The 23,461-nt window shown below is 34.2% G+C and overlaps 1 protein-coding gene across 10 annotated transcripts in view; it reads left to right on the forward strand.

Moving 5' to 3' along the window:
• The window catches only part of SLC26A8 (solute carrier family 26 member 8), a 159,441-nt gene that overhangs the window by 44,934 nt on the left and 91,046 nt on the right, over positions 1 to 23,461 (forward strand). For all 10 annotated transcript variants that reach the window (XM_074311139.1, XM_074311145.1, XM_074311137.1 and 7 more), the window contains 5 exons: positions 519 to 668; positions 5,366 to 5,448; positions 13,427 to 13,574; positions 16,390 to 16,503; positions 19,415 to 19,492. In XM_074311139.1, coding sequence (XP_074167240.1) covers positions 519 to 668; positions 5,366 to 5,448; positions 13,427 to 13,574; positions 16,390 to 16,503; positions 19,415 to 19,492 — 573 coding nt within the window. The remainder of the gene's footprint in view (positions 1 to 518; positions 669 to 5,365; positions 5,449 to 13,426; positions 13,575 to 16,389; positions 16,504 to 19,414; positions 19,493 to 23,461) is intronic.

The following is a 23,461-nucleotide window of genomic DNA, read 5'->3' on the forward strand; positions in this document are numbered from 1 at the left end:
TTATTTTTAAAAAATTTCTAAAAGCCACATCTATATAACATGCCTAAATTATCAATCTGCTCAAAAAGCATATATTTGAGGCTCTGTCCAAATTTCCAATATTATTGTTTTAAATTTTATTTTAAATTTATATTGTGCCTTTCCTCTGGAGAATTCAGTTTAAAAAAGGAAAAACTAAGCCATTCATGAATGCTAGAAATGTGTAGCAGTCAACCTAGATAATTATATGAACTGAAGATCATTGAAAAAATGATAGTATGAACTGATTAAATAGAATCCTGGTACTTTGTGCCAAAATAAGCAAAGCAAAAGCAATACAGAGAAAGATCCCTTTTCTTACTTAAGAAATTCTGCTTTTGTCCTTAACATATTTTATGGTTCTTTCAGAGGGCTCACACACACTCTCTGCTAGTCCTATATCTCTAGAACTTTTGTAGCTTTGGTTGATAAAGTTAGGACACATTAAAAAGAAGACTATTATGTCCCCACTTAAATTCTGTGATTGTTTTTCTTTTCAGAATCTAGTTAACTACTGTATAGCTCTCCCAAGAGCCAATTCTACTAGCATCCTGCTGTTTCTGATTTGTATGGTGGCTTTAAGAGTCAACAAATGTATCAAGATCTCTTTCAAACGATATCCCATTGAATTTCCCATGGAATTTGTACTGGTAGGTACTGTCCTGTTAGTAATTCAGATGATTATATAAAGTTTGGTGCTATTTGAGGCCTATTTCCTTTCCAGTGATCCCTGGAATTAACTTTTTTCATCGGCCTACTAATGATTAGAGTTATTGCATTTCCAGTTGCTCTATTAGTGAACAGCTCTGGGGTACTGAGTAAAAAAAAGTCACTAAGGAAGAAAAGGGAGTGTGGTGCCAAGCTGACAGAATAAGGCAAGAATTTGCTTGAACTCTCCCAAATATGCCTCTAAACAACTCTAAAATAATTCCTTAAAATAAATTCTAGAGTGATAGAACAAAATAAAAGACAGGATGGTATACAATTGTCCAGCCCAAGACAAACTGAAAAGTCAATAGGAAAGTCTTTCTCAAATAAAAGGGGGAGCATAGTCCAGTGCAGGCAGCATCTAGGCAAACCAGCAGGAGGTCTCAAGTCCCAGCAAGATAATGGAGAAGCCCTAGAGCAGCAAGCCAGGAGTCAGGGCCGAGATCCCTGGGGCCAGAAGTTTAGGACAATGCCCTTGACCCTAGGAGCAGAGTCCAACTTTAAAAGTCACAAAAATAGGCTGAGAAAAAGAACAACAACAACAAAAATAACCTGACCATAGAAAGCTATTCTGGAGACAGAAAAGAGTAAAACACAGACTCAGAAAAGGACAACAATGCCTACATGTGAAGCCTCAAAGAAAAATGTGAATTGGTCTCGGATCCAAAAAGAATTCCTAGAAGACCTCAAAAAACCTCAAAAAGGATTTTAAAAATCAAATAAGAGAGGTAGAAGAAAAGAAATTAGAGTGATATAAGATAATCATGAAAAAAGAGTCAGTAGCTTAGTAAAGGAAGCATAAAAATGGGAGGAGGGAAGATACACAAAAATTCACTAAAGAAAACAACTCCTTAATAAAAAAGTAGAATTGACCTAATGGAAAAGAAGGCACAGAAATCCACTGAAGAAAATAATTACTTAAAAAGTAGGATTGGGCAAGTGGAAGCCAATGATTCCATGAGATATTAATAATAAGATAAAATCAAAAGAATGAAAAAACAAAAAAACAAAAATGTGAAACATCTCATTAGAAAAATCTCTGCCCCGGAAAAGAGAGATAATTTAAGAATTTACTAGAAATTGTAGCTATAACAATAAGAGAAGAAAAAGAAGTTGAAGGAATTGGAATAAACAACGAGAAAACACTTCACTTCACCTTGACATGGTATATTTAGAGAATCAATTAAAAAAATAGTTGAAATCATGAACAGCTTTAGCAAAGTTGCAAGATATAAAATAAACCCACCTAAATCATTTCTATATTTTAAATATTTCTATTAAACATTAAAACATTTCTATGTTTTACCAATGATGTCTAGTAACAAGAGAAAGAAATTCCATTTAAAATTACTAAACAATACAAAATATTTGGGAGTCTTAACTACTAAGGCAAATCCAGGAACCATATGAATATGATTATAAGACACTTTAAACATAAAGTCAGATCTAAACAATTGGGAAAACATTAGTTGCTCATGGTTAGGCTGAGCCAATATAAGAAAAATGATAATTCTACCTAAATTAATTTACTTGAAAATTCAGTATCATATCAATCAAACTACCAATAATTATTTTACAAGGTTAGAAAAAATATTAAAATACATTTGGAAGAACAAAGGATCCAGAATATCGACAGAATCAAATGAAAAAATGTGAAGGAAGGTGGCCTAGCTGTACCAAATTTCAAACTATTATAAACAATCTCTGGCCTAAAAAATAAGAGTGATAGATCAGTGGAATACGTACATAAGAAACAGTAATAAATAACTATACTAATGTAGTGATTGATAAAGTTCCAAGCTTTTGAGATGAGATAATTTACTATTTGACAAAAACTTCTAGGAAAATGGAATACAATATGACAAAAATTAAGTATAGACTAGCACATCACACTATATACCAAATTAAGTTCAAAATGGCAAATGATTTAGACATAATAGGTAAGATAAAAACAAATTAGGGGAACAAGGTATAGCTTACTTGTCAAATCTATGAAGAAGGGAAGAATTTATGAAAAAAAATGAAGAGCATTACAAGATATAAAATTGATAATTATAATTATTTTTTAAAAAGGTTTTGCACAAACAAAACCAATGCAGGTAAGGTTAGAAGGAAAGCAGAAAACTAGGAAACAATTTTCATTGCAGTATTTCATATAAAGGCCTTGCTTTTCAAATATACAGAGAACTGAATCAGATTTATAAGAATTTCAATCATTTTCCAATTGACAAAGTCAAGAGATATAAACAGGCAGTAGAAATGAAAGTTCTCCGTAGTAATATGAAAAAATTCTCTAAATCATTACTGATTTAAAAAGTCCAAATTAAACAACCCTGAAAACCACCTTATACCTATCAAATTGGATAATATGATAGAATAGGAAAATGATAAATATTGAATAATTGTGGTGAGTAGTGAGAATGATCGTCCTTGCTTTACCTCTGCTCTTATTGGCAAGATATCTAGCTTAGTCCCATTAGAGATAATGCTGCTGGTGGTTTTTGATAGATATTACTTATTATTTCAAGGTAAGTTCCATTTATTCTTATGCTCTCTAGTGTTTTTTAAAATAGAAATGACTAATGTCCCATGATGTGGAAAAGTTAGGATACTAATGCACTGATATCAGAGTTTTGAACTTATCTAACCATTCTAGAGAGCATATGCCCAAAGGACTATAAAACTGTGTAGACTCTTTGATCTAATAATACCACTACTATATGTCTGTATCTCAAAGAGAATTTTTTTTTAAAAAGGAAAAGGACACGTATGCACAAAAATAAAGGAATTTAGTAACAGCAATATTGTATGATGAAGAATGTCAAGTTACTTAGTGATTCTCTTTAATACAATAATCCAAAACAATTCTAGATTTTTTTACTTTATTTCAAATTTATTCATTTATTTTTTGGCCTGTGTCTTCTTTCACAACATGACTACTATAAAAATGTTTTGCATGATTGTGTATGTATAATGTATATCAAACTGTTTACCATCTCAAGGAGGGCTTTGGGGGTGGGGAGAGGGAGAGAACTCAAAAAATTTTTAAATGAAATTGTCTTTAAGGGCATTTAGGAAAAATATAAACAAAGAAGAAGAGCTCAAAGGAGGGTAAAAAAAAAAAAAACCAGAAAGATGCACACTGTGATAAACTTTAAAGATAAAATGTATAATAATTCTTGACCTTTGTATAAAATTAGTACTTTTAACTTAGATTATATCCTATCTGTTAACTCATTTGGTCCTTGTAATACCTGTAAAGTAAAAAAGAAAGTAATATTATCACTGTTTTTTAGATTAAGAAATTGAGGCCCAACAATTTGACTAGGTTTACATAGCCAGCAAGTAAAAAATTCTGACTACCTGTTCCACTTTTTTCCCATCTATCTTTCAATCTCCTTGGAAAATCCAACTGTGATTCTTGGCAAATAAGCTGATAGTGTTGGAATTATTCTAATGTTGTTTATTCTATGTAAAATACCATGAGGGCTGACTCAAAAGTTATGGTGCTTAGAAATCCATTTCATGTTTTTCCATGTATTTGGGTATGATAAAGCCAAGTATAAAGAATTCAAGAAGTGGTCTAGAGCTATTCATCTAATTTGATCTATAGACTTTCCCTCTGCTTTGTTGCATTGTCATCATTAGCATCAATCCATAGTATGCCACAAACCAACTCTCATCTTACTCAGATTTGGTCTAATTTTTGGAGCTAATCCTAGGAAAGAAGCCTACGGGTAAGGAAGTAAAAACATTCTTCATGTGTACTACAGAACTTAGATATTGGCTTCTTCTTTCTATGATTCTACTTTAATGAGTGTAAGCGGTAACAGTTACCAGAATGTTCAATTCTTTTCCTATCAGGTAATTTCTAGAAGAAAGGATTGATGTTTCCAGAGAGAAATAAACATGAAAAACAATTCAGTTGATTGAGAACTTTCTAGACTATAAAAGATTAATTGTGATTGTGATTCTTATTAATATCAGAAGCTATGAAAAACCTTATTTTTACTGTGGCCACATGCTAAGATGAATTTTCAAGTTCATAAATCCTGAGAATTCAAGTCAACTTCTCTCTCAAATCACTGCAGTGTCTTGAGTTTGGAGAGCTTGAAAAAAAAAAAAAAAAAAAAGCCAACCCATTTATTGTTCTTGTTAACCAAATAGAGTCTTAAAAAGTGGTTCATTTTATTCTGGCCCTAATGCTGAAGAGGTCAGGGAAGGTAGTATGGGTTCTTTGACTTTTTTTTATTAATTTTTTTGCTATATAATATAGAGCAAAATTCTTTTAAAAAATAAGACAAATGTGGTTCTGATGCCCAAACTAGGGAAAGAGAAAACAAGAGATAGAGAATCAGAGAGCAATTTTCCTAATGTGAGATATGACCTCCAGTGAAGTTTCCTCAGTGACTACACTCTTAATAAATAGTTAAGTTTTACAATTCAAGATGAGGTAAATGCAAAAAAGGAATTATATTAGCCCCCTCTCAACTGGATTTCTTTCTTGTTACTGGCCCTTTATGTTTGCAGGTGTTCACACTGGCAGAGGCTTTTAAACCCCTGCCCTGTTGTAAGCAAAGCATAGGCCTAAAATGGTTATACTTGCTTCCCCTCTCTTTTTTTTTCCCCTTAAATCTAGATTGTTTCCTTCACTATCATCGCAAACAAGATCCACATGAACACTGAAACCAGCAAGCACATTGTTGATATGATTCCTTATAGGTGAGTAATTTCTTATTGCCAGATTGTTCATCCAACTGTCCCTCCCACTTCTTCTCAATTTCAGGATAATCCGATAAACTCATTTGGCAATTTCAGGCAATAGCAGAGCGAGAAATTTGATTACTTTGATTAACATCAGAATAGTCATCTTCTGGAAAATGCAGGACAGGATATATGATGAAATTGTTCATTAATTGCTTTAATTGTCAAGGAGCATTTATTTTAAAGTACCTGCTCTGTGTCAGGCACTCTATTAAGAACCAGGGATATAAATATAAAGAATGAAACAATCTCTTAAGGAATTTATGTTCTTACTTCCCTGAGCAATAAAATGTATCTGTTTAATGTGAAAGAATGATTTGTAAACTTAGTTGTGTCAACATCTCAGATCTAGAAAAGGTTCTGACTTACATAACTAATAACTTGACAAAACAAGCAGAGTCCAACTTATAGAGTTCAAATCTCTTTCTATTCCAGCCAATCCTTCATTCAGCTATTAAAGTGATTTCCTTAAAGTCAGGTCTGATCATATCCCCTCCTACTCAATAAATTTTAATGACTTCATATTACCTCTAGGATCAAATCTAAATGTCTACCTTTGGTTTTAAAGCCCTTTGCAACTGGCCCTATCTTGTCTTTCCAGGCTTCTTAAACTTTTCTGCTCTCAATATAATCTAATCCAGCAACACTAGCCTTATTATTCATTCTCATCCTGATTTTTCAGACTTCCTGCAAAATCCTAACTCTCTTTGCTCCATATATATATATGTATATATATATATATACATTCTAATTTTAAATAGAATTGGTAGGGATTAGCAAAGTCTCTTTGTGTTATTCTAAAAGTGTACTCCCCAAAGAAGCACATTGTGGACAAAAAGCAGGAGCAAAGTATAGATCATCTACATTTTGGATTATCATTTTATTACTAATGGAAAAAATTTCACATTTATTGAGTAGTATTACTAGACAGCCTTGGATGACTTCACATCTAAATGAAGGAATCAAATAAAAAGCACAGAAGATGGTTCTATGGTTGCTACAATAACTACTGCTACTTTCTAGTTCATAAGGTATTTTTACTTACATTATTTCATTTGAACATCACACTAACCTGTGTGTGAAAGAAAGCTATGTAAATAGACCTGGATGTAGAATCAGAAAGTCTGGATTTGAATTCCAGTTTTGTGGTTGTATTGTTTATCTAAGTTTCTTCAGTTTCTTTAACTGTAAAATAAGAGGGTTTGACTTTGATGATCTCTTGGTAGGGGATATGATAAATGTCTTTATATATTTGAACCAGTATTTTGTGTTATTGTTGTTATTTATATGATTATCTTGGTGTTAATATTTAAAATTTTTGTATCAATATTCATTAGTGTGTGGTGAGAACACTTAGTACTTCCTTTAAAGAGAGCATGTAAAATTACCCCATAAGAGAGCATGTAAGGATATATCCCTGGAAAGAGCATATTGGGCCATCACCTGCTATGCTCCAGTTACCAAAAAATAAGGTTATTATGCTTGAATCCACCAGAATAAAAAATTCAAATCAGAAAAGGTCTTTATTTTTTCTCATGAGAAAGGGCATAGGCTCTATCATCCAAACAGCCAAAGCCAAGGAGTGTGCCAAAGCTTTTATTCTTCAGCAGAGTCCACGCTTTTCCCTTGCTAGTCTCATCTTACTATTTGGATGAGAGCTCACAATCTTTGCAAGGCAAAATCAATCCTTGATTATCCTAATTATTCATAGTATCTGATAACCTATCAGAACACTGTTTAATACAATTCCTTATTATACATTTCCTTTCACCAAATTTAGAATCACCCAATTGAGAGGGGGCTAATATTAAAGGGGGAGGGAAACTTCCCTTTACTGAAGTTGTCCCTTTAAGAAACTGTATTTCCTTTTAACCTGTGATCCCTTTTGGAGTCTTAGCCCCTCCTGGGGAAGGCATATCCCCCTTCCCCCAGACACGTTATCTTTTGGGAATGCTAAAGCCTTTGATTCAATTAGAAATCCTGGTCAGATAGCACCCCTTTGAAGTGTTGTTAATTCCAATAGGAGATCTGGGCTGGAAACTGATAAGCATCTAAACCTGGTAACCTTGGCTCCTAAAGCTTCAAGACTCCTTAAAAGGGCAGTTTCTGGGTTCACTCTTTGCAGAGGCCTAAGCAATTTGCTAGGACCCTGCCTGCTGAGAAGGCATTTTTTTCTCAGTACAAGAATCCATTTCCCCAATAGGACTTTGCCACTATAGAAGTCAGTCTCTTAGCAAACTGGTTTCTATGCAACAATGAACTTTCATTTTTGGAATTAATAATTCGGGTTAAGTGAATTCTTTCACTTTAAACCTGCAGCAGGCCAAAAGGAGATTTTTAACAATTGTCTTATTGCCACTGACCTCATCACCACCGGGAATCAAGGGAATACTAACCTCATCAATATAATTCCTCTTATGCATTTACCTCATTTTGAGTTGTAAAACTGAAGTTTTTTTGGTTTTAGTTTTAGTTACATAAGTGTACTACTGAGGAAACTTCACTAGAGGTCACGTCTCTCACATTAGGAAAATTGTTCTTTGATTTTCTATTTCTTGTTTCCTCCCTCCTTAGTTTAAGCATCAAGACTATATTTGTCTTATTTTTAAAAAAAAATTTTTGTGGAATGCCTCCTTCCTTAATTACTGAGGATAATTTTTATCACTTAGATTCAAATTATTCTTTAAATATCTGATAAAGTTTAGTTATAAGTTCTTAATTATGACTAGCAAATAATTAATAAAAATGAGGTCAGGGGCATTTTCCAAAGCCCAAAACTAGTGGTTTATTTGTGTTATATTCAGTCTTCTTTGATGAGTTTATTTTAAATCTCTATTAGTTAATTCAGATATCTTATATTTTTATGAATAATGATCCATATCAAGTAGTTCAATATCTTCAGTAGATGAGAAAAACTCATTACAAGAAAATTGATGTGAATTGCTCAAGGGAGATCTTTGATTCTGATTCTTAAAATGTTTTGTTGACAGAATTTCTCATGTTTTGCATGTGTTTTTTCCAGTCACTTCTTTGCTGCTATTTGATCAAATCCAGGGTATTGAGACTTATCTCTAGAGCTAAGCTTCTAGGACATATTCTTAGAAGTATTCATCTAGGCCTAGTGAGTAACCCTCTGGTCATGAATATTGTTCTATTTAGAATGATTCTGACAATATACATATGGAGTCCGTTATTGGGCACATACTGGAAACCTTTTCAGCTTCTTGACCTGTCAGAGCCATGGTCAATTGACATTGCCTTTAACAATCCATCATCACCTCCATGTCTCATTGGAGAAACATTGTAGTGGGAACAAGAAAGAAAATTTGAACAGATTTTAAAAAGTTAGGATGCACATCTGTTCTGCAAAATTTAACTCAGAAAAAGAAATTAGTGTGAAAAGATAACTGCATACATCTTAATCATCTCTTTATGAAATAAAGTGCAATCAGTTCATTATGTCTGCCCCACTGGTCAAAGTGGAAATATTACTGGTTCTAATACAAAAATAGAATATTTTATGCCTATTAAAATGAATTGTTACTTTAGTCTCCTTTCTCACAGTTGAAAGATTACCTATGAAGGAGATATTTGAACAACATAGATTTCCATTCTGAATAGTAAGAATGAGGATACTAAAGAAATTAAAACCCATTTTTTCTTTTCTTCATCATCTAAACCAGTGGTCCTCAAACTTTTTAAATAGGGGGTCAGTTCACTGTGCCTCAGACTGTTGGAGGGCCAGACTATAGTAAAAACAAAAACTATGAACAAATTCCTATGCACGCTGCATATATCTTATTTTGAAGTGAAGAAACAAAATGGGAACAAATACAATATTTAAAATGAAGTAAAGTTAAATGAACCAACTTAACAGTATTTCAATGGGAACTATGGACCTGGGAAGTCACCTCACCTCGGTATCGCCTCACATTCTGTCTCGGCCACCTCAACCCAGTGCCGGAAGTGTGCGTTGCTAACGCGAGTTTAGGTAGAACCTCACTTCCAGTCTGATTTTGCCATAACCCAGCAGGCCTCATAAATGTCCTCAGCAGGCCACATCTGGTCCGTGGGCCGTAGTTTGAGGACCCCTGATCTAGGGTATCCTGTAAGAGAAAATACTTACTCTGGCCTCTTTTCTCCCTTTTTGTATTATTTGTATTATGATTTTTGTGGCCAAGATCAAAAGAAATTTTTCAAGTGTAATGCTAATCAGGGACACTATTTGTACTTTGTAACAAGAATGTGCCCATTGCTGACTCCAAGAAGCTCATTTGCATATGAAAGGACAAGGAAACTCAGCTGAGGGTTGGCAGAGATAAAGAACTTTGCCCCTCTTCTCCATCAACAATGATATCTTATAGCAGAAACATACAACTATAGGAGACATGCACTTGCATTGTAACCTGAGAAAGAATGTATTTGTAGAATCCAGCTTGAAAGTTGTCAAGTTATCAAGGTATTGAGGGTCCACTACCTAGAACTGAGATCTTGCTCAAAAAGATGGTGTGTAGAACAGTAACTCTTAGCCAAATTAAAATCAGAGACTCTCGAGGTAAAAAGCAAAAAAAAAAAAAAGATTTATTACTATCTTGCCAGAAAGGGTAACTCCTAACAGAGAAGGTGTCATTAGAGAAGTGCAAACTGAAAACTGAAAAACACAAGGTTATATAGACCCTAACCAGCCTCCATTTCCCTTCTGAACTCTTATTTACTGGGGAGTTCTAATTAATCCAGAGTCCAGAAACAAAAAATACTAGTCAATAATACACTTTTTACTGTATTAGGTACTTAAATGTTAATGAGGGAGAGACAGGAGTGAAATGTTTGTTTAAGATAATTGAACAGCTTTTAGCTCAATTTGTTATTGAAAAATCTCAAGTCACAATTGGGGCATAGGTAAAGGCCACATTCTTATGAGAGAGCATCACTCATTATATAGCATTCAATCCCTCCTCTTATTTATTAACCTTTGAAGATCTCTCACATCATTCTTTATGTATTTCCTCAACCATCCCCTTCTTAGTCTCCAATCCCTCTGGATCTGGTTTGTCCTTTTTCTCTGCTACGGTCTATTCTCCATCTTTTTAATACTAAAGGTCTTAACGGGCCCTCCCTTTCCCAGTTGTTAAATATTTGCCATCCTGATCAGTGATGTTTGTACTACCCTTGTGATAAACTGTATCACATAGAGGAGGAAAGACAGGGAATAGTATGACTCCACTTTCTATCAGCAGGAACCAAAGAATCTGTTTTCACCAGCTGCCTCCAGACCAACACCAACAAGAGATATTAAATTGTGAGGACAAGTCTAGAATGGGACATGGGTCAATTTTCTGGTATCTTTGGCAATTTCCTTCACCACCTGTCCATTATTTTCAATTTTCACACAGCAATTAATCACAGCAAGTGGATAGATTTAATTTCCCATAAACTCTACCTTCTTTAGCCAACAAGTAGTCTCATGCCAATCTATGCTGGTTGCTTCTCTAATATTAATGGCCTGATCTGCTAATAAATCCAGTTCCTTTGTCAACTGATTAGTAATTATTTCAATAATGGCCTGGAGTCTAATGAGCCTATTCAGCATACAAATTGGAGTTCATCTGGGGCCATCTATCACTCCAACCATTTGTGTCCCCAGTAATTAGAATAGGTAGAGTAGGTAACTCTTCACACAAAAAAAAGATACCTATCAGGAAAGTCAGCAGTAACAGAAAAGATAAAAGAAACAAAAAATATGTATCTAGCAACAGATAGCCAAATACTCACCTACTTAATTAGGATATAAGGACCACATATTTTCAGATAGGAAAGTGCAAGATCTGACTCCTCTTTTCACACATGTGCCATGGTCATATTTATTCCCTATGTTTGTGCTACTTCATGAATTCTTTCCACTTGTCTGGGACAGGAAGGGTGCAAGACTCTCTTTCCCAAATTAACTAATCAGAGATATTTTCAGGTACAAATATAAAGCACTTATTTAATCCTTGCAGATAGAGGCCCAGTCACACCTGGCAGCCATCCTGACTTCCGCCATGTACTCCTGGAACCTGGCAAGCTTCAGGCTTGTCCAGGGTTTAAAAGCAATATTCGAGCCTTCTCAATGGATAGACTAAAAGGATATAACCATCCTTGACCAATGGTCATCAATGTTGGCTGCCTTCCACAGGTCACTTCCTGCAACTTCTTGTATCCCAGGGTTTAACATTCATCCCTCCAGAGATCATATGACTTCCCTAAAGTCCCAGCTCTGGGAATAGGGATTATGTGACTCAATACTGAGAAATACTTCATCTACTCAGTCCCATTTATACTGATTTTGGACATATTTGTACTCTAGGTTTATAGAGATGTTTTATTTCTTACTATGCCATTTCAGTAAGTGTCTTTGCTTTGAGATAATTGTATTCTCTAGTTAAATAAAGATTGGGGCCTATGAATGTTAGTTCTAGGAGTGCAGACTAATAGAATACCTTAAATCTGGGATAGTAGTCCTCTGGGGAACCTAACCTACAAGTACTTACTGGAAAGTCCTTCAGAAGGATGCTATATAAAATATATCTATTTTACTAAGACTGAATTTTTTTCTATGTCTTAGGTATACAACTCTACAAAGTTAAATGTACTTGAACTTGCTGAAAGTATAATTCAAGAGTATTAAATAGACATTTGCATTTTTTTTAATGAAACTGTTTCCAAGACATTTAAAAGATTTATTTTCAACTATTAGCAGTTCACAGAAGTAAAAACTATGACAATTTAGACGTAAAGTTTTACTTCAAGTTTGAACCATAAGAACAATATCCCATGTTATTAAAAATCATCATTTAGAGATGAAACAAATCAGCTCCAATAGAACAATAGTGAATTGAACCAGCTACACCCAGCGAAAGAACTTAAGGAAATGAATGTGAACCACTACATAGAATTCTCAATCCCTCTATTTTTGTCCACCTACATTTTTGATTTCCTTCACAGGTAAATTGTACACTATTTCAAAGTCCGATTCTTTTTGTGCAGCAGAATAATTGTATGGACATCTATCTATCTATAGTATTTAACATATACTTTAACATATTTAACATGTATTGCTCTACCTGCCATCTGGGGGAGTGGGTGGGGGAAGGAGGGGAAAAACTGGTACAAAAGGTTTTGCAATTGTCAATGCTGAAAAATTACCCATGCATATATCTGGTAAATAAAAAGCTATCATAAAAAATAAAAATTTAAAAAATCATCATTTAGTAGCCTAATGGCAAAATTCCGTTTATGGAAATAACATTGTCCATTGAGGCACAGTTCATCTATTTGCTGTTCAAAAATTCCCCTAGATGAGATCCTCTCATCTAGCTTTGGAAACTCAATGATAATTATCACTAAGACCAACTGTGTATTTATAAAATATTCTTTATTGAAAATGACCAGTCTTGGACAATGTAGAAATTTATTTTGCCTGGCTATGCATATCTGTTAGGAGAGGTTTTTGTTTCTGTTTTTGTTTTTTCTCTAATGGGAGAGGGAAATGTAAAGAGTTCAAAAAGAAATAAAATAAATCCTTAAGTGAAAAAAATTTAAAATTTAATAAATTTAATTATATCTCTTAGAAAATCTTAGTGTTCTTTATGTTTGTAGCATCACATTTTATGACTACTATTTCATTTTTAACTTTGCTAAATCCTTGTAGAGATTGTTACCCTAAATTTATAAAAAGCCCCAAAGAAAAAAAGTTACTTTCTCTAGAGTGAGAAGAAAAGCTGAAACTATATTTTGGATTTTCTCATTCCCATCTTTATATCATCCTCCTTCTAGATCAAACTACTAGGATGCTGAGAAATCAATGATGGATGTCTTCAGGGTCATCTATTTTCCACTAATGAAACTGTATTTGAAACCCAACTTTCTTACTTCCAATTCTTTTTTCTTTTGGCAGCTTCTTATATCCTGAACCAGCTGAGCTGAAGCTTTTGCACATGATTGTTTGTCATGCTCTCTCCTTGTCCATGGTGAGCTACATTCTGCTCATCTTTATAGGCAAGAAGATTGCTTCCTTGCATAACTACAATATCAATCCTAACCAGGTAAGAGCATAGGCTCATCTCTACCAATGCTTGGCTCATAAATCCTTGGCTTCTTTTCGGATCTTGCCATTGTGAAAATCTGATTGTTCTTTTTTAGAGAATATTCTTAGTCAACAATTCACTTCTGGATCCCTAATGCCTAGGGGACATTTGTCTCTGCTATCTATGGAGACAATATGAATTGTTTAGAAAATACCTTAATGTTATAACTAAAGCATTTTTGAAGAGCAAGGAACTACTTTCTTGTGAAGTTATTTGGATATTATTTCCCTTATAGATGTGGTCTCATAAACCAGGTGTATTTATAGTGTATAAAATAAAGCTTAAACTCTTTTCCTTCTATTTTTCTTCTTACCCCTCAGTCTTTTTTTAAAAATTCAACAGGGGCAGCTAGGTGGTGTAGTGGATAGAGCACTAGCCCTGAAGTCAGGAGGACCTGAGTTCATATCTGGCCTCAAACAATTAACACTTCCTGACTGTGTGACCCTGGACAAGTCACTTTTAAAGTTGCCTCAGCAAAACCCCAATTGCCTCAGCAAAAAATAACAAAATAAAAAGCAGAAAAGAAAAACAAAACAGAATAGAACATTGTCAAATGCTCACTAGAACATGAGAGGATTCAAAATATATAACAATAAATTATTGTAATGCCAGAGAAACTGAGGCGAGATAGAGATTAGAGAATTATAATTATTTAATTTATTGGAGAGTAAGTCAATTGACTGGATTGGATTCTCATCTCCAAGTATCCAGTATCAAATGTGGGGTATAGAGATTCTTTATAGGGAGTCAGAAACAATGACAGAATGGGGAGTGGGTGAGGAATGGGGAGGCACCAGAGATGGGAAGATTATCTGATATCCTGATAGGGAAAGTTATCTAATAGATTGGGATGGGGAGCAGCATCTGATATTCTAAAATATAAGATCTTTTATCCTTATTATTCTGATGATCAAGAGGGAAGAATGGTATGATAGCCTGAAGTTTGGGGCAGAATGACTGAAGTAGGGCAGTTCAAGGAGACTTGTGGCATTACATTATCAATTCAAGAAAGGTTATATAATAGTGGAAGAAATTATATTCATGAATATCTATCCTTTTTTTTTTTTTTTTGCTTGTAGGCTATTTTTTTGTTCTCTGCTGTGCACTTTTTAAAACTTTATTCTTTTTTTTCTCTTTCATTCCTACCACTTTCCCCAAGCAGGCTTATAGTTAAGCTCAGGTATATGTTATATACATATATAGATATATACATATACATGTACACATCCACACAGCCATGCACCCCTCCTAAACATACACATACACATACAGATATATCTATCTGTGTATATATATATATATATATATATATATATGTATATATATATATATGTATACACACACACTCATACCTATCCAGAGACCCACTCACACATACATATCTATACACACACATACATACATATCTATACATACACATACATATATTCACACATCCACCACATGCAAACATACATCCAGTACATTATCAGTATGGCTGACATATAACGCACATTTCTCCCTTAATTGAACCTTTTAAGTTTGATTTTTTTATTTCCTATCCCTGCTAACTCTTTTGCTATAATTCTGCTCCTTAACTTGCCTTCCTATTATTTAACCTCTCCCTACATGGATTCTTCCCCTGTCTTCTTTCCCTACCCTTTACTTCTCTCTTCACCTATTCCTCACCCTTCTTATTTCTTTATATGTTTTGGAGAGTGCAATACCCTTCTCAGTAGCGTTACCTATTAACCCATTCCCAATATGAGTAGATTTTCAGAACTAAGAGCCCTCCTCTATGCCTCTCTGCTGTTCTTCCTCTGCTCCTCATTTGTATAAAATAGTATTTCTATTTTTTTTTATCATAACTTTTTATTTACAAAATATATGCATGGGTACTTTTTTCAACTTTGACCCTTGTAAAACATTCTGTTCCAATTTTCTCTTCCTTCCCCCCCAAGCAGATTAGTCCAATACATGTTAAATATGTTAAAGTATATGTTAAATACAATATATGTGTGTATGTATATATATATACATACACACACATATTCAATTGCTGCACAAGAAAAATCAGATTTAGAAAGAAGATAAAAATAATCTGAGAAGGAAAACAAAAATGCAAGCGGACAATAACAAAAAGAGTGAAAATGCTATGTTGTGATCTACACTCATTTCCCATAGTTCTTTTGCTGGGTGTACCTGGTTCTCTTCATTACTGAACAATTGGAACTGATTTGATTCATCTCATTGTTGAAGAGAGCCATGTCCATCAGAATTGATCATCATGTATTATAACATAGTATTTTTACCTTTTTTTTAGGTTTTGCTTTTTTTAGAGCCTACTCTAATTCTCCCCTTGTCTTTCTTTTGAGCTACCCAATTGCTAATGTCAATATTAGACATACATAAACATGAACATGACATAAATATGAACATGAAATTGATCTTTGATATTAGCTCTTATATGTTAAATTTTCTATTGAATTCGAGTTTGATTGAAAGAAAGTCCTGAAAATCTGCAAGTTTGTTGAATGAACATTCTTTTTCATTCTTGATCTTTCACCAATCTCTGTTCACTTTGTGGTTCAAATTTGTTCTGTTTGTGGGGGAAATATGGAGATCTTGAAATTTACTGACCTATTTGGCCATCTTCCAGAATCCTCCTCCCTCAGTCATTAGAAGGCAGGTGTACTCTTCTAAATAAGAACTAAGAATAATGGCTTGTATAACCAAAGGTACTCAGAGTTTGGAGATAATGGATGGGACTAAAATATTTACAATTGTTTTACAGGAATTGGTAGCCATTGGCCTGTGCAATCTTGTCAGCTCATTTTTCAAATCTTTTGTGTTCACTTCTGCTATTGCCAGAACTGTTATCCAAGAAAAATCAGGTGGGAGGCAACAGGTAAGTAAATAGTTTTAGGTTTTTTTGTTGTTGTTATTTTGTGATTCTTAGGCTCAAGCTAGCTTACAATGTAATATTGTAAATTTTACATTGGTTAGAAGTCTGGAGAAGGAGGAAATGGTATCACTATAGTATGTAAAAGGCAGCTCAAGGGAAAACATGTAGAATCATAGATCATATCTTGATACAATAAAAGTGTCTACATAATAGAAAAAGACTTCCAAATAAAAGCAAGGGTCACTTTTTTTTTAATACAATACTTAATATAGTGATTTCCTTTGTAATAGTAATTTTGGGAGGGACAGCATAATTTTCAACTTTGGTATCAGGAAGACCTTGTCTTAAGTCTTGTATCTGACATATAAGTAGCTTTGTGAATGTGAGCAAATTCTTTAACTCTCATTGCCCCAGGCAACTCTCTTCCAGCATGGAATGGATAATGTCACAACATAGATGATATGAAATTAAGATTTTTGTGATATCACATTTGAAATATGTGATAATGCTGTGGGTTGTGGTCCCTTTAAGACTAGTCCTTTCAGATTGATTTATTTTGGGGTTTAGAAGTAAAGTTAAAGTCTAATTAGAAAAAGGTGAAGGTAGAGATAAAAGGGCACTGGAAATAGGATTCCAGTGGACAGAGAGTCTTTGGTGCCAGGGATGGTGCTGACATGTTTAGACCCTCTGCAAAGAGAGAGCTCTAGCTTGGCTCTTTTATATATATTATATATATATATATATATAAATATATATATTATATATATATATATAATATATATATATATATATATATAAATTTATTATATATATATATATTATATATATAATATATATTATATATATATATATACACACACACATACATATATACATTTGTGTATATATAAAATGAGTATCCAATTATTTGCCTTTTCATTAGGTGGGGAGATGACTGGAGGGGAGGAGAGAATTTTTAACTTAAAACCAAAAGAAAGTTAAAAAATAATAATAAAAAGATAAGTTACAGAAGAGTTGGTAGTCAAACCTCAGTCAAGAGAGTATTCACACTGGGTGTTCCTTAGAGATCTGGTGTCTGAACCATCAAAAAGAATAAATATAACAATAAATGTGAATTCCTTGAATTTGGTTAAAATAGAATTTTCCCAGCACTATACAAAACTGTTTATACTATTTAGATACATTTGTTGAAAATACATATTGGGGTCATTATTGAAGACATCAATCTGATAACATGTCACTATCCCACTTTGCTGGAAAAGACTTAAGACTTCATGGAACAATTAGAATTCCAAACAGTCTTCAATTTATGAACATGTTGTACTCTCTAACTTTTTTTGCTTCTCCAAAAGAATTTTCCCATAGAATTAATAGTATAAAAGATGACTCCCAGTCTGCCTTTCAAAAGGATGTTTAAACTGTAATAGACAGTAAAAGATAATTTCAACTACACTAAGCTATCATTTTTCACATAGTTTATCTGGAAAAATTCATTTTAGGAGATATTTTGGTACAGATTCGGATCCTGTTTCATTTCTTAACATAAGGGCTTCTCAGGCAAGGAGCTAGGCAGGCAGTCTGTCTCATGGTAAATGGGGTGGATAGATATTCTTGGGTATCAGCAACATAGAAAATCTAGGTGTGTGAGAGAAGTTATCTCCATATTAAGAAAGAATAAGGTAATTCTCAAGATCTTTCACTTCCCACTTGTTTTAAATAGGGAGAAAATTGGTAGGTAGAATCACCAGAGGTAGATTTCTTTTTCTCTGCACCTTAAAAAAATACAGATCCTTTGTGAGTCAAGGACTGCCTGCATATAAATAATAAGTGAAAAGAAAGAAGTTTGGTTGAATAGCAGACAGCAATCTCTTTTAGCAGATCCTTTGTGAGTCAAGGACTGCCTGCATATAAATAATGTGAAAAGAAAGAAATTTGGTTGAATAGCAGACAGCAATCTCTTTTAGCAAATGCAATGTCTTGTATGCAACTTTGGAAATAAAAGAAAAGATTTAGGATAAGACCTAAGGATGACAATTCAAGAGATTTGTTTCTAAGTGATTTTTAAAAATATCTTTCATTCTTTTAACATACATTGATTAAATTATGGCATTTTAGTATGCTATATGTATATATGTGTATCATTTTATTATACATATTATGTGTATATGTATTTGTTTATTATACATATGATAATTCATCATATTTGTTATAATAGGGCCCCTGAAGTCTATTAGAACACTGGCTTTGGACCCACATGCTTCTTTTATCAGGATGCACTGTAGGTGTTTTTGAAGGCTAATTATAGAAATCACAACCAAAGCAAGGAAATTAGAATGGTCAGTAAGGAAATTATTTGGATCTTTTAAAAATAGGGAGTATTTAAATTAAATTAAATCATTTTAATTAATTTAATTTTTATTGAATTAATAATAATAAATAAATACAATTTATAATATATATTACATTTTAAATAAATTACTACTAAATTAAAATCAATTCATTTAATTAAATTTAATAATTTAATGTAATTTAAATTACATTAAATTAAAATAGGGAGTATTAAAATAGGGAAACAAAATTGGGAAGGAATGTAGGCAGTCATTTAGCATATTTAGAGAATAGCAAATGTCTGCGGACATAAAGATTCATGGGTTTGGAAAATATGATTTGTGAGGCTATATTCATTATTCATAGCACAAACATTCTTCAAGTACCCATTCTGTACCTGGACTTATGTGCCATGGGTTATTGGTGAAATGAGTTCATATCTAGTCTGTGGTACATGGTTATGCGTAAATCTCTTAGGGCAAAGTATTGTAATTCACTGACCCTCCGGGGAAAAAATCAAAATGAATGGGCTGAGGGCTGGGTACTTCCTGGTCATTTCTTTCTTCAATCTGCTCTTTCTGCTCAGTTTGCAGCTCTGGTAGGTGCCGGTATAACGTTGCTAGTGATGCTGAAGATGGGTCATTATTTCTATGCACTGCCTAATGTAAGTGAGAGGGCAGCAGAATCAAACAAGTACTTAAACCAGTATGATAAACTCTCACAATTGCATCTGTATTGGACATTTCCCAAAAGGTAATGCTTTGTAACTTGTGCTTCTGTGGACACAGCATTTAGTCTCACTTGTCTTCTCTAATATTCCAACATGGGTTAATATTTTATTTTATTTTATTTATTTATTTTTAATTTTTTTTTTGAGGCTGGGGTTAAGTGACTTGCCCAGGGTCACACACTAGGAAGTGTTAAGTGTCTGAGACCAGATTTGAACTTGGGTCCTCCTGAATTCAAGGCTGGTGCTCTATCCACTGCACCACCCAGCTACCCCCTAGGGTTAATATTTTAAATAGAAGTTACAAATTATGAATCAGTCAGCCAAAAAACATTTATTGAACAATTACTGTGTGTCAGGCGCTATACTAAACACTAGGAATACAAATACAAGCAAAAAGAAACAGCTTCTGCCTTCCAAGAACATACATTCAAATGAGGGGGAAACAATATCCAAATGTCATCAGAATGTCTAGGAAACTTCATAGGATTGTGCCACGGAGTGGACATCGTCAGGAAAAGTTTTTTTACTAGATACATAGAGGAGAGCCAGAAAACAGAGTCTTGCTCCAGCCAAAATTATATAGCCTGTCTTATAGGGAACACAAATATACAATTTAAAAAACTATGAATTTAAAATACTTTAAGCATCAGAAATTTACATGTAAGTAAGAACATAACTGGGCAATTCCCTAAGATGATTATGATGTGAACTCTCTTAGTACTGATGAGGTAATAGGGAACCTCAAAATGATGAGGTAACTTGAACCAAATCATGAGGTAAATACCTAATAATGAGGTATATACCTCAATAGGATTAAGTGAAGGCTAGTGGCAGGATTCTTGGTACAGGAAGTCACATGGAGCTCCCCTGCAACCCCCTTAGGATTTGGTGCAAGGATACAAAGTTAAATCAGGTCTGGTGGTGGCGAGAGTCCCCTGTAAATGAATTTACAGGCCCGAAAACCTAGATGGGTAAAAAGATGTTTATTGCCAGGTTTGGAAGCAAGGTTAGGGTCTGGTTAGTAAAAGGCATTAGATAGAGGAAGATATACGCAGAAAGTGGCGGGAACAGAGAATCTCTGATGCAAGCATCTTAACTGGCATCTTTCAAATCTCTGAACCAAAGATGATTCTAGCTTTGCTCTTTTTATCTGCTTGAAGAAGTCATGGGCGGAACTCAGGTTAATTCCTTGAAGGCCAGATTTTTGGCGGGCTTTATCCAAGCCAGCTCAGATGCGGTGGGGGGAGGGGAGGGCTGGGTACAGCCCAAACTGGCTTTGACCAGATCTTGTATCAAAGAGGGCTGAAAACCCAAACCAATTGGGGGCTGGGTACAGCCCAAACTGGCTCAGATACGGATCTTTTCCCTTAGGAATATCTTGTCCCAAAGGTAGGTCAGACAAGGAATCTTAAAGGGGCTACGCCCGCTACAGTATTAACAGGTTTAGAGATTATTCATAAATCCATAAACTTTAGGATTCCTCATGCTGCTATGTAGAGCTGTCTGATAATGGGCTATAAAATAGTTCTCAGTATCTTTAAACTATTAAAAATTATTGAGAATCTGTCCAAATAATTTTTGTTTATATTTATATATATTTGCCATGTTAGAAATAAAAACTAAATTTGAATTTGTAGAGTCTCTGAAAGGGTTTCAGAAAACCCCAGGATTCTCTGAGATACCCTAGGATACTTTGAGAGCCAGTGGACTAAAGCACAAGACAAAGACAGGAAATGAAAATTGAATTATAATTTTGTGTCCAACCCTAATGTTATCTTGGCTGACCTCCTGGTGAATCAATTGATAACCACAACCGCTATCTAGTTCACATAATAACACTTAAGAATCACTGAGTTTCACAGTATGTAAAGATTTCAAGGCTAATCAAGATTGACTTCCATACAGGGTATGAATTCCATTTAGAAGATTATAAATAAATAGTCATCTAGTTTCCAGTAAAAAGGCCTATGAAGCAAACCATTCCATTTTGAATGGCTCTATTTGTGAGGAAGTTTTCTCTTCCTGTTAATTCTGCCTATTGATTTTACACAAATCTTAATTCCTTTTCCATATAAATGTCCTTCATTTATTCAAACTTAGTGATCATATCTGTCCCTCTTCTTCCTTGCTTTCTCCCCATCCAATCTTTTCTTCTGTAGGCTAAATCCTTCCCCTGACCAAAACCCCTACTCATGTCTTCCATATCCTACAAACCTGAAGTAGGTTTTTAATTCAAGTATAGGACTTGGGATCAAGATTCTTTCTGTTGGTATACAGGAGAGCTATTGGAATACATGGGGGCCACCTGACAATGGCTGCTGGAAATCCAACCCAGACCTGCAGAATGTATCTCCTCTTGTGAGAGGGTGACACAAGGAGATTGAGAGGCAGTTGCTGTTCTCTGATCTCTCTGACTGAGAGTCTGTTGCATTGTCTGACCCCTCTCCTCTTCCCCCAGCCTCCAATTTATTTCATTCCCAGTCTGTAACACCTGTGTCAGCAAAGGCTGCTCTCTAACTCCTTCGGATGTTGTGATTCACAGCTCTGGAGGCTCTCAGAGAATTTACCTGTCCCTTAAATCTTCCTACTAATGTATTCGCTATTCCTTCAAGAACTGTTATTTGTAAATTTGATAAGCATACTGTTAGGGGCAGCTAGGTGGCGCAGTGGATAGAGCACCAGCCCTGAATTCAGGAGGACCTGAGTTCAAATCTAGTCTCAGACACTTAACACTTCCTAGCTGTGTGACCCTGGGCAAGTCACTTAATCCCAGCCTCAGGAAAAAAGAAAAAAAAAAATGGATAAGCATACTGTCTAAGTTTTCACCTAATTAATTGATAAACATTTGAATAGTTCTGGAAATCTCCTTTACAGACCAATCTATAGGTGACATTAATTCAACATTTATAATTAACAAAACCATTTCACAGCTACATAACTGTACTATTATCCAGGCTTCATTACTCCATCTTTTTTTCCAGGAGACTAACAGGAGAGATTTCTGTCAAATGTTTTGTTGAAATCTAAATATAATATGCCTCCTACATAATTTCCTGATCAATATGTCATAATAGAAAGATCCCTGGCTATAAAATCAGAGAACTTTGATTTAAATCCTGCCTCTGATGCTTTTTTCCCTTTATGACCATGGGCAAGTCACTTTGCCTGTCTCTGCCTCAGTTTCCTCATTCATAAAATAAGGAGGATGGAATAGATGGGCTTTGAATCCCCTTTTAGTACTAATGCTTTGAAATCTATATAAACCCTCTCAGAAAAGGAAATTAGCCTGTTATAACTTCACAGAATCAGAATTTCAGTTTTAAGTGATCTCAGAGGTTGAATAATTCAACTTATATCTGTACAAAAATTTCTTGTTCTTAATGAACAATGATTTGGTTTTAATATATCCATTTCAGCACTTTTCTAAATGCTCACAAATGATCCATTCTAAAATTTTTTGGGGGATTGATGGTTATGATGTGCATAACTTATTATCATATGCATAGTTTAATAATACCTATGATAATATAATATTTATTATTAGTAGTAGTAGTAGTTCTAGAATTGTACCAGGGATTGACACAGGTTTACAGGTATCCATCTAAATTATGCATCCTTTCCCCCAATATGAAAACTGGAACAATATTTGTCCACCTAGTCTTACAACACCTCTCCTACTTTTTACAATTTTAAAAGATTATCATGAGCAACTCAGTGATTGTTGGTTTCTCTCACTACTCTGGTAATAGCCATAATACCCCTCGGTACCACTCAGTACCCAGAATATCTGGACAAAGAGATTTGAGCTCATTGAGAGCCCACTGCCTCACTTAAGTCTGGTTTCAATTTCTTGTTAACTACCTTCATTCTTTTTCAAGACTTTTTTTTCAAATCCTTTTTTTA

Source organism: Sminthopsis crassicaudata, chromosome 4, assembly GCF_048593235.1.
Source record: "Sminthopsis crassicaudata isolate SCR6 chromosome 4, ASM4859323v1, whole genome shotgun sequence".
In the NCBI taxonomy this organism is placed as follows: Eukaryota; Metazoa; Chordata; class Mammalia; order Dasyuromorphia; family Dasyuridae; genus Sminthopsis; species Sminthopsis crassicaudata.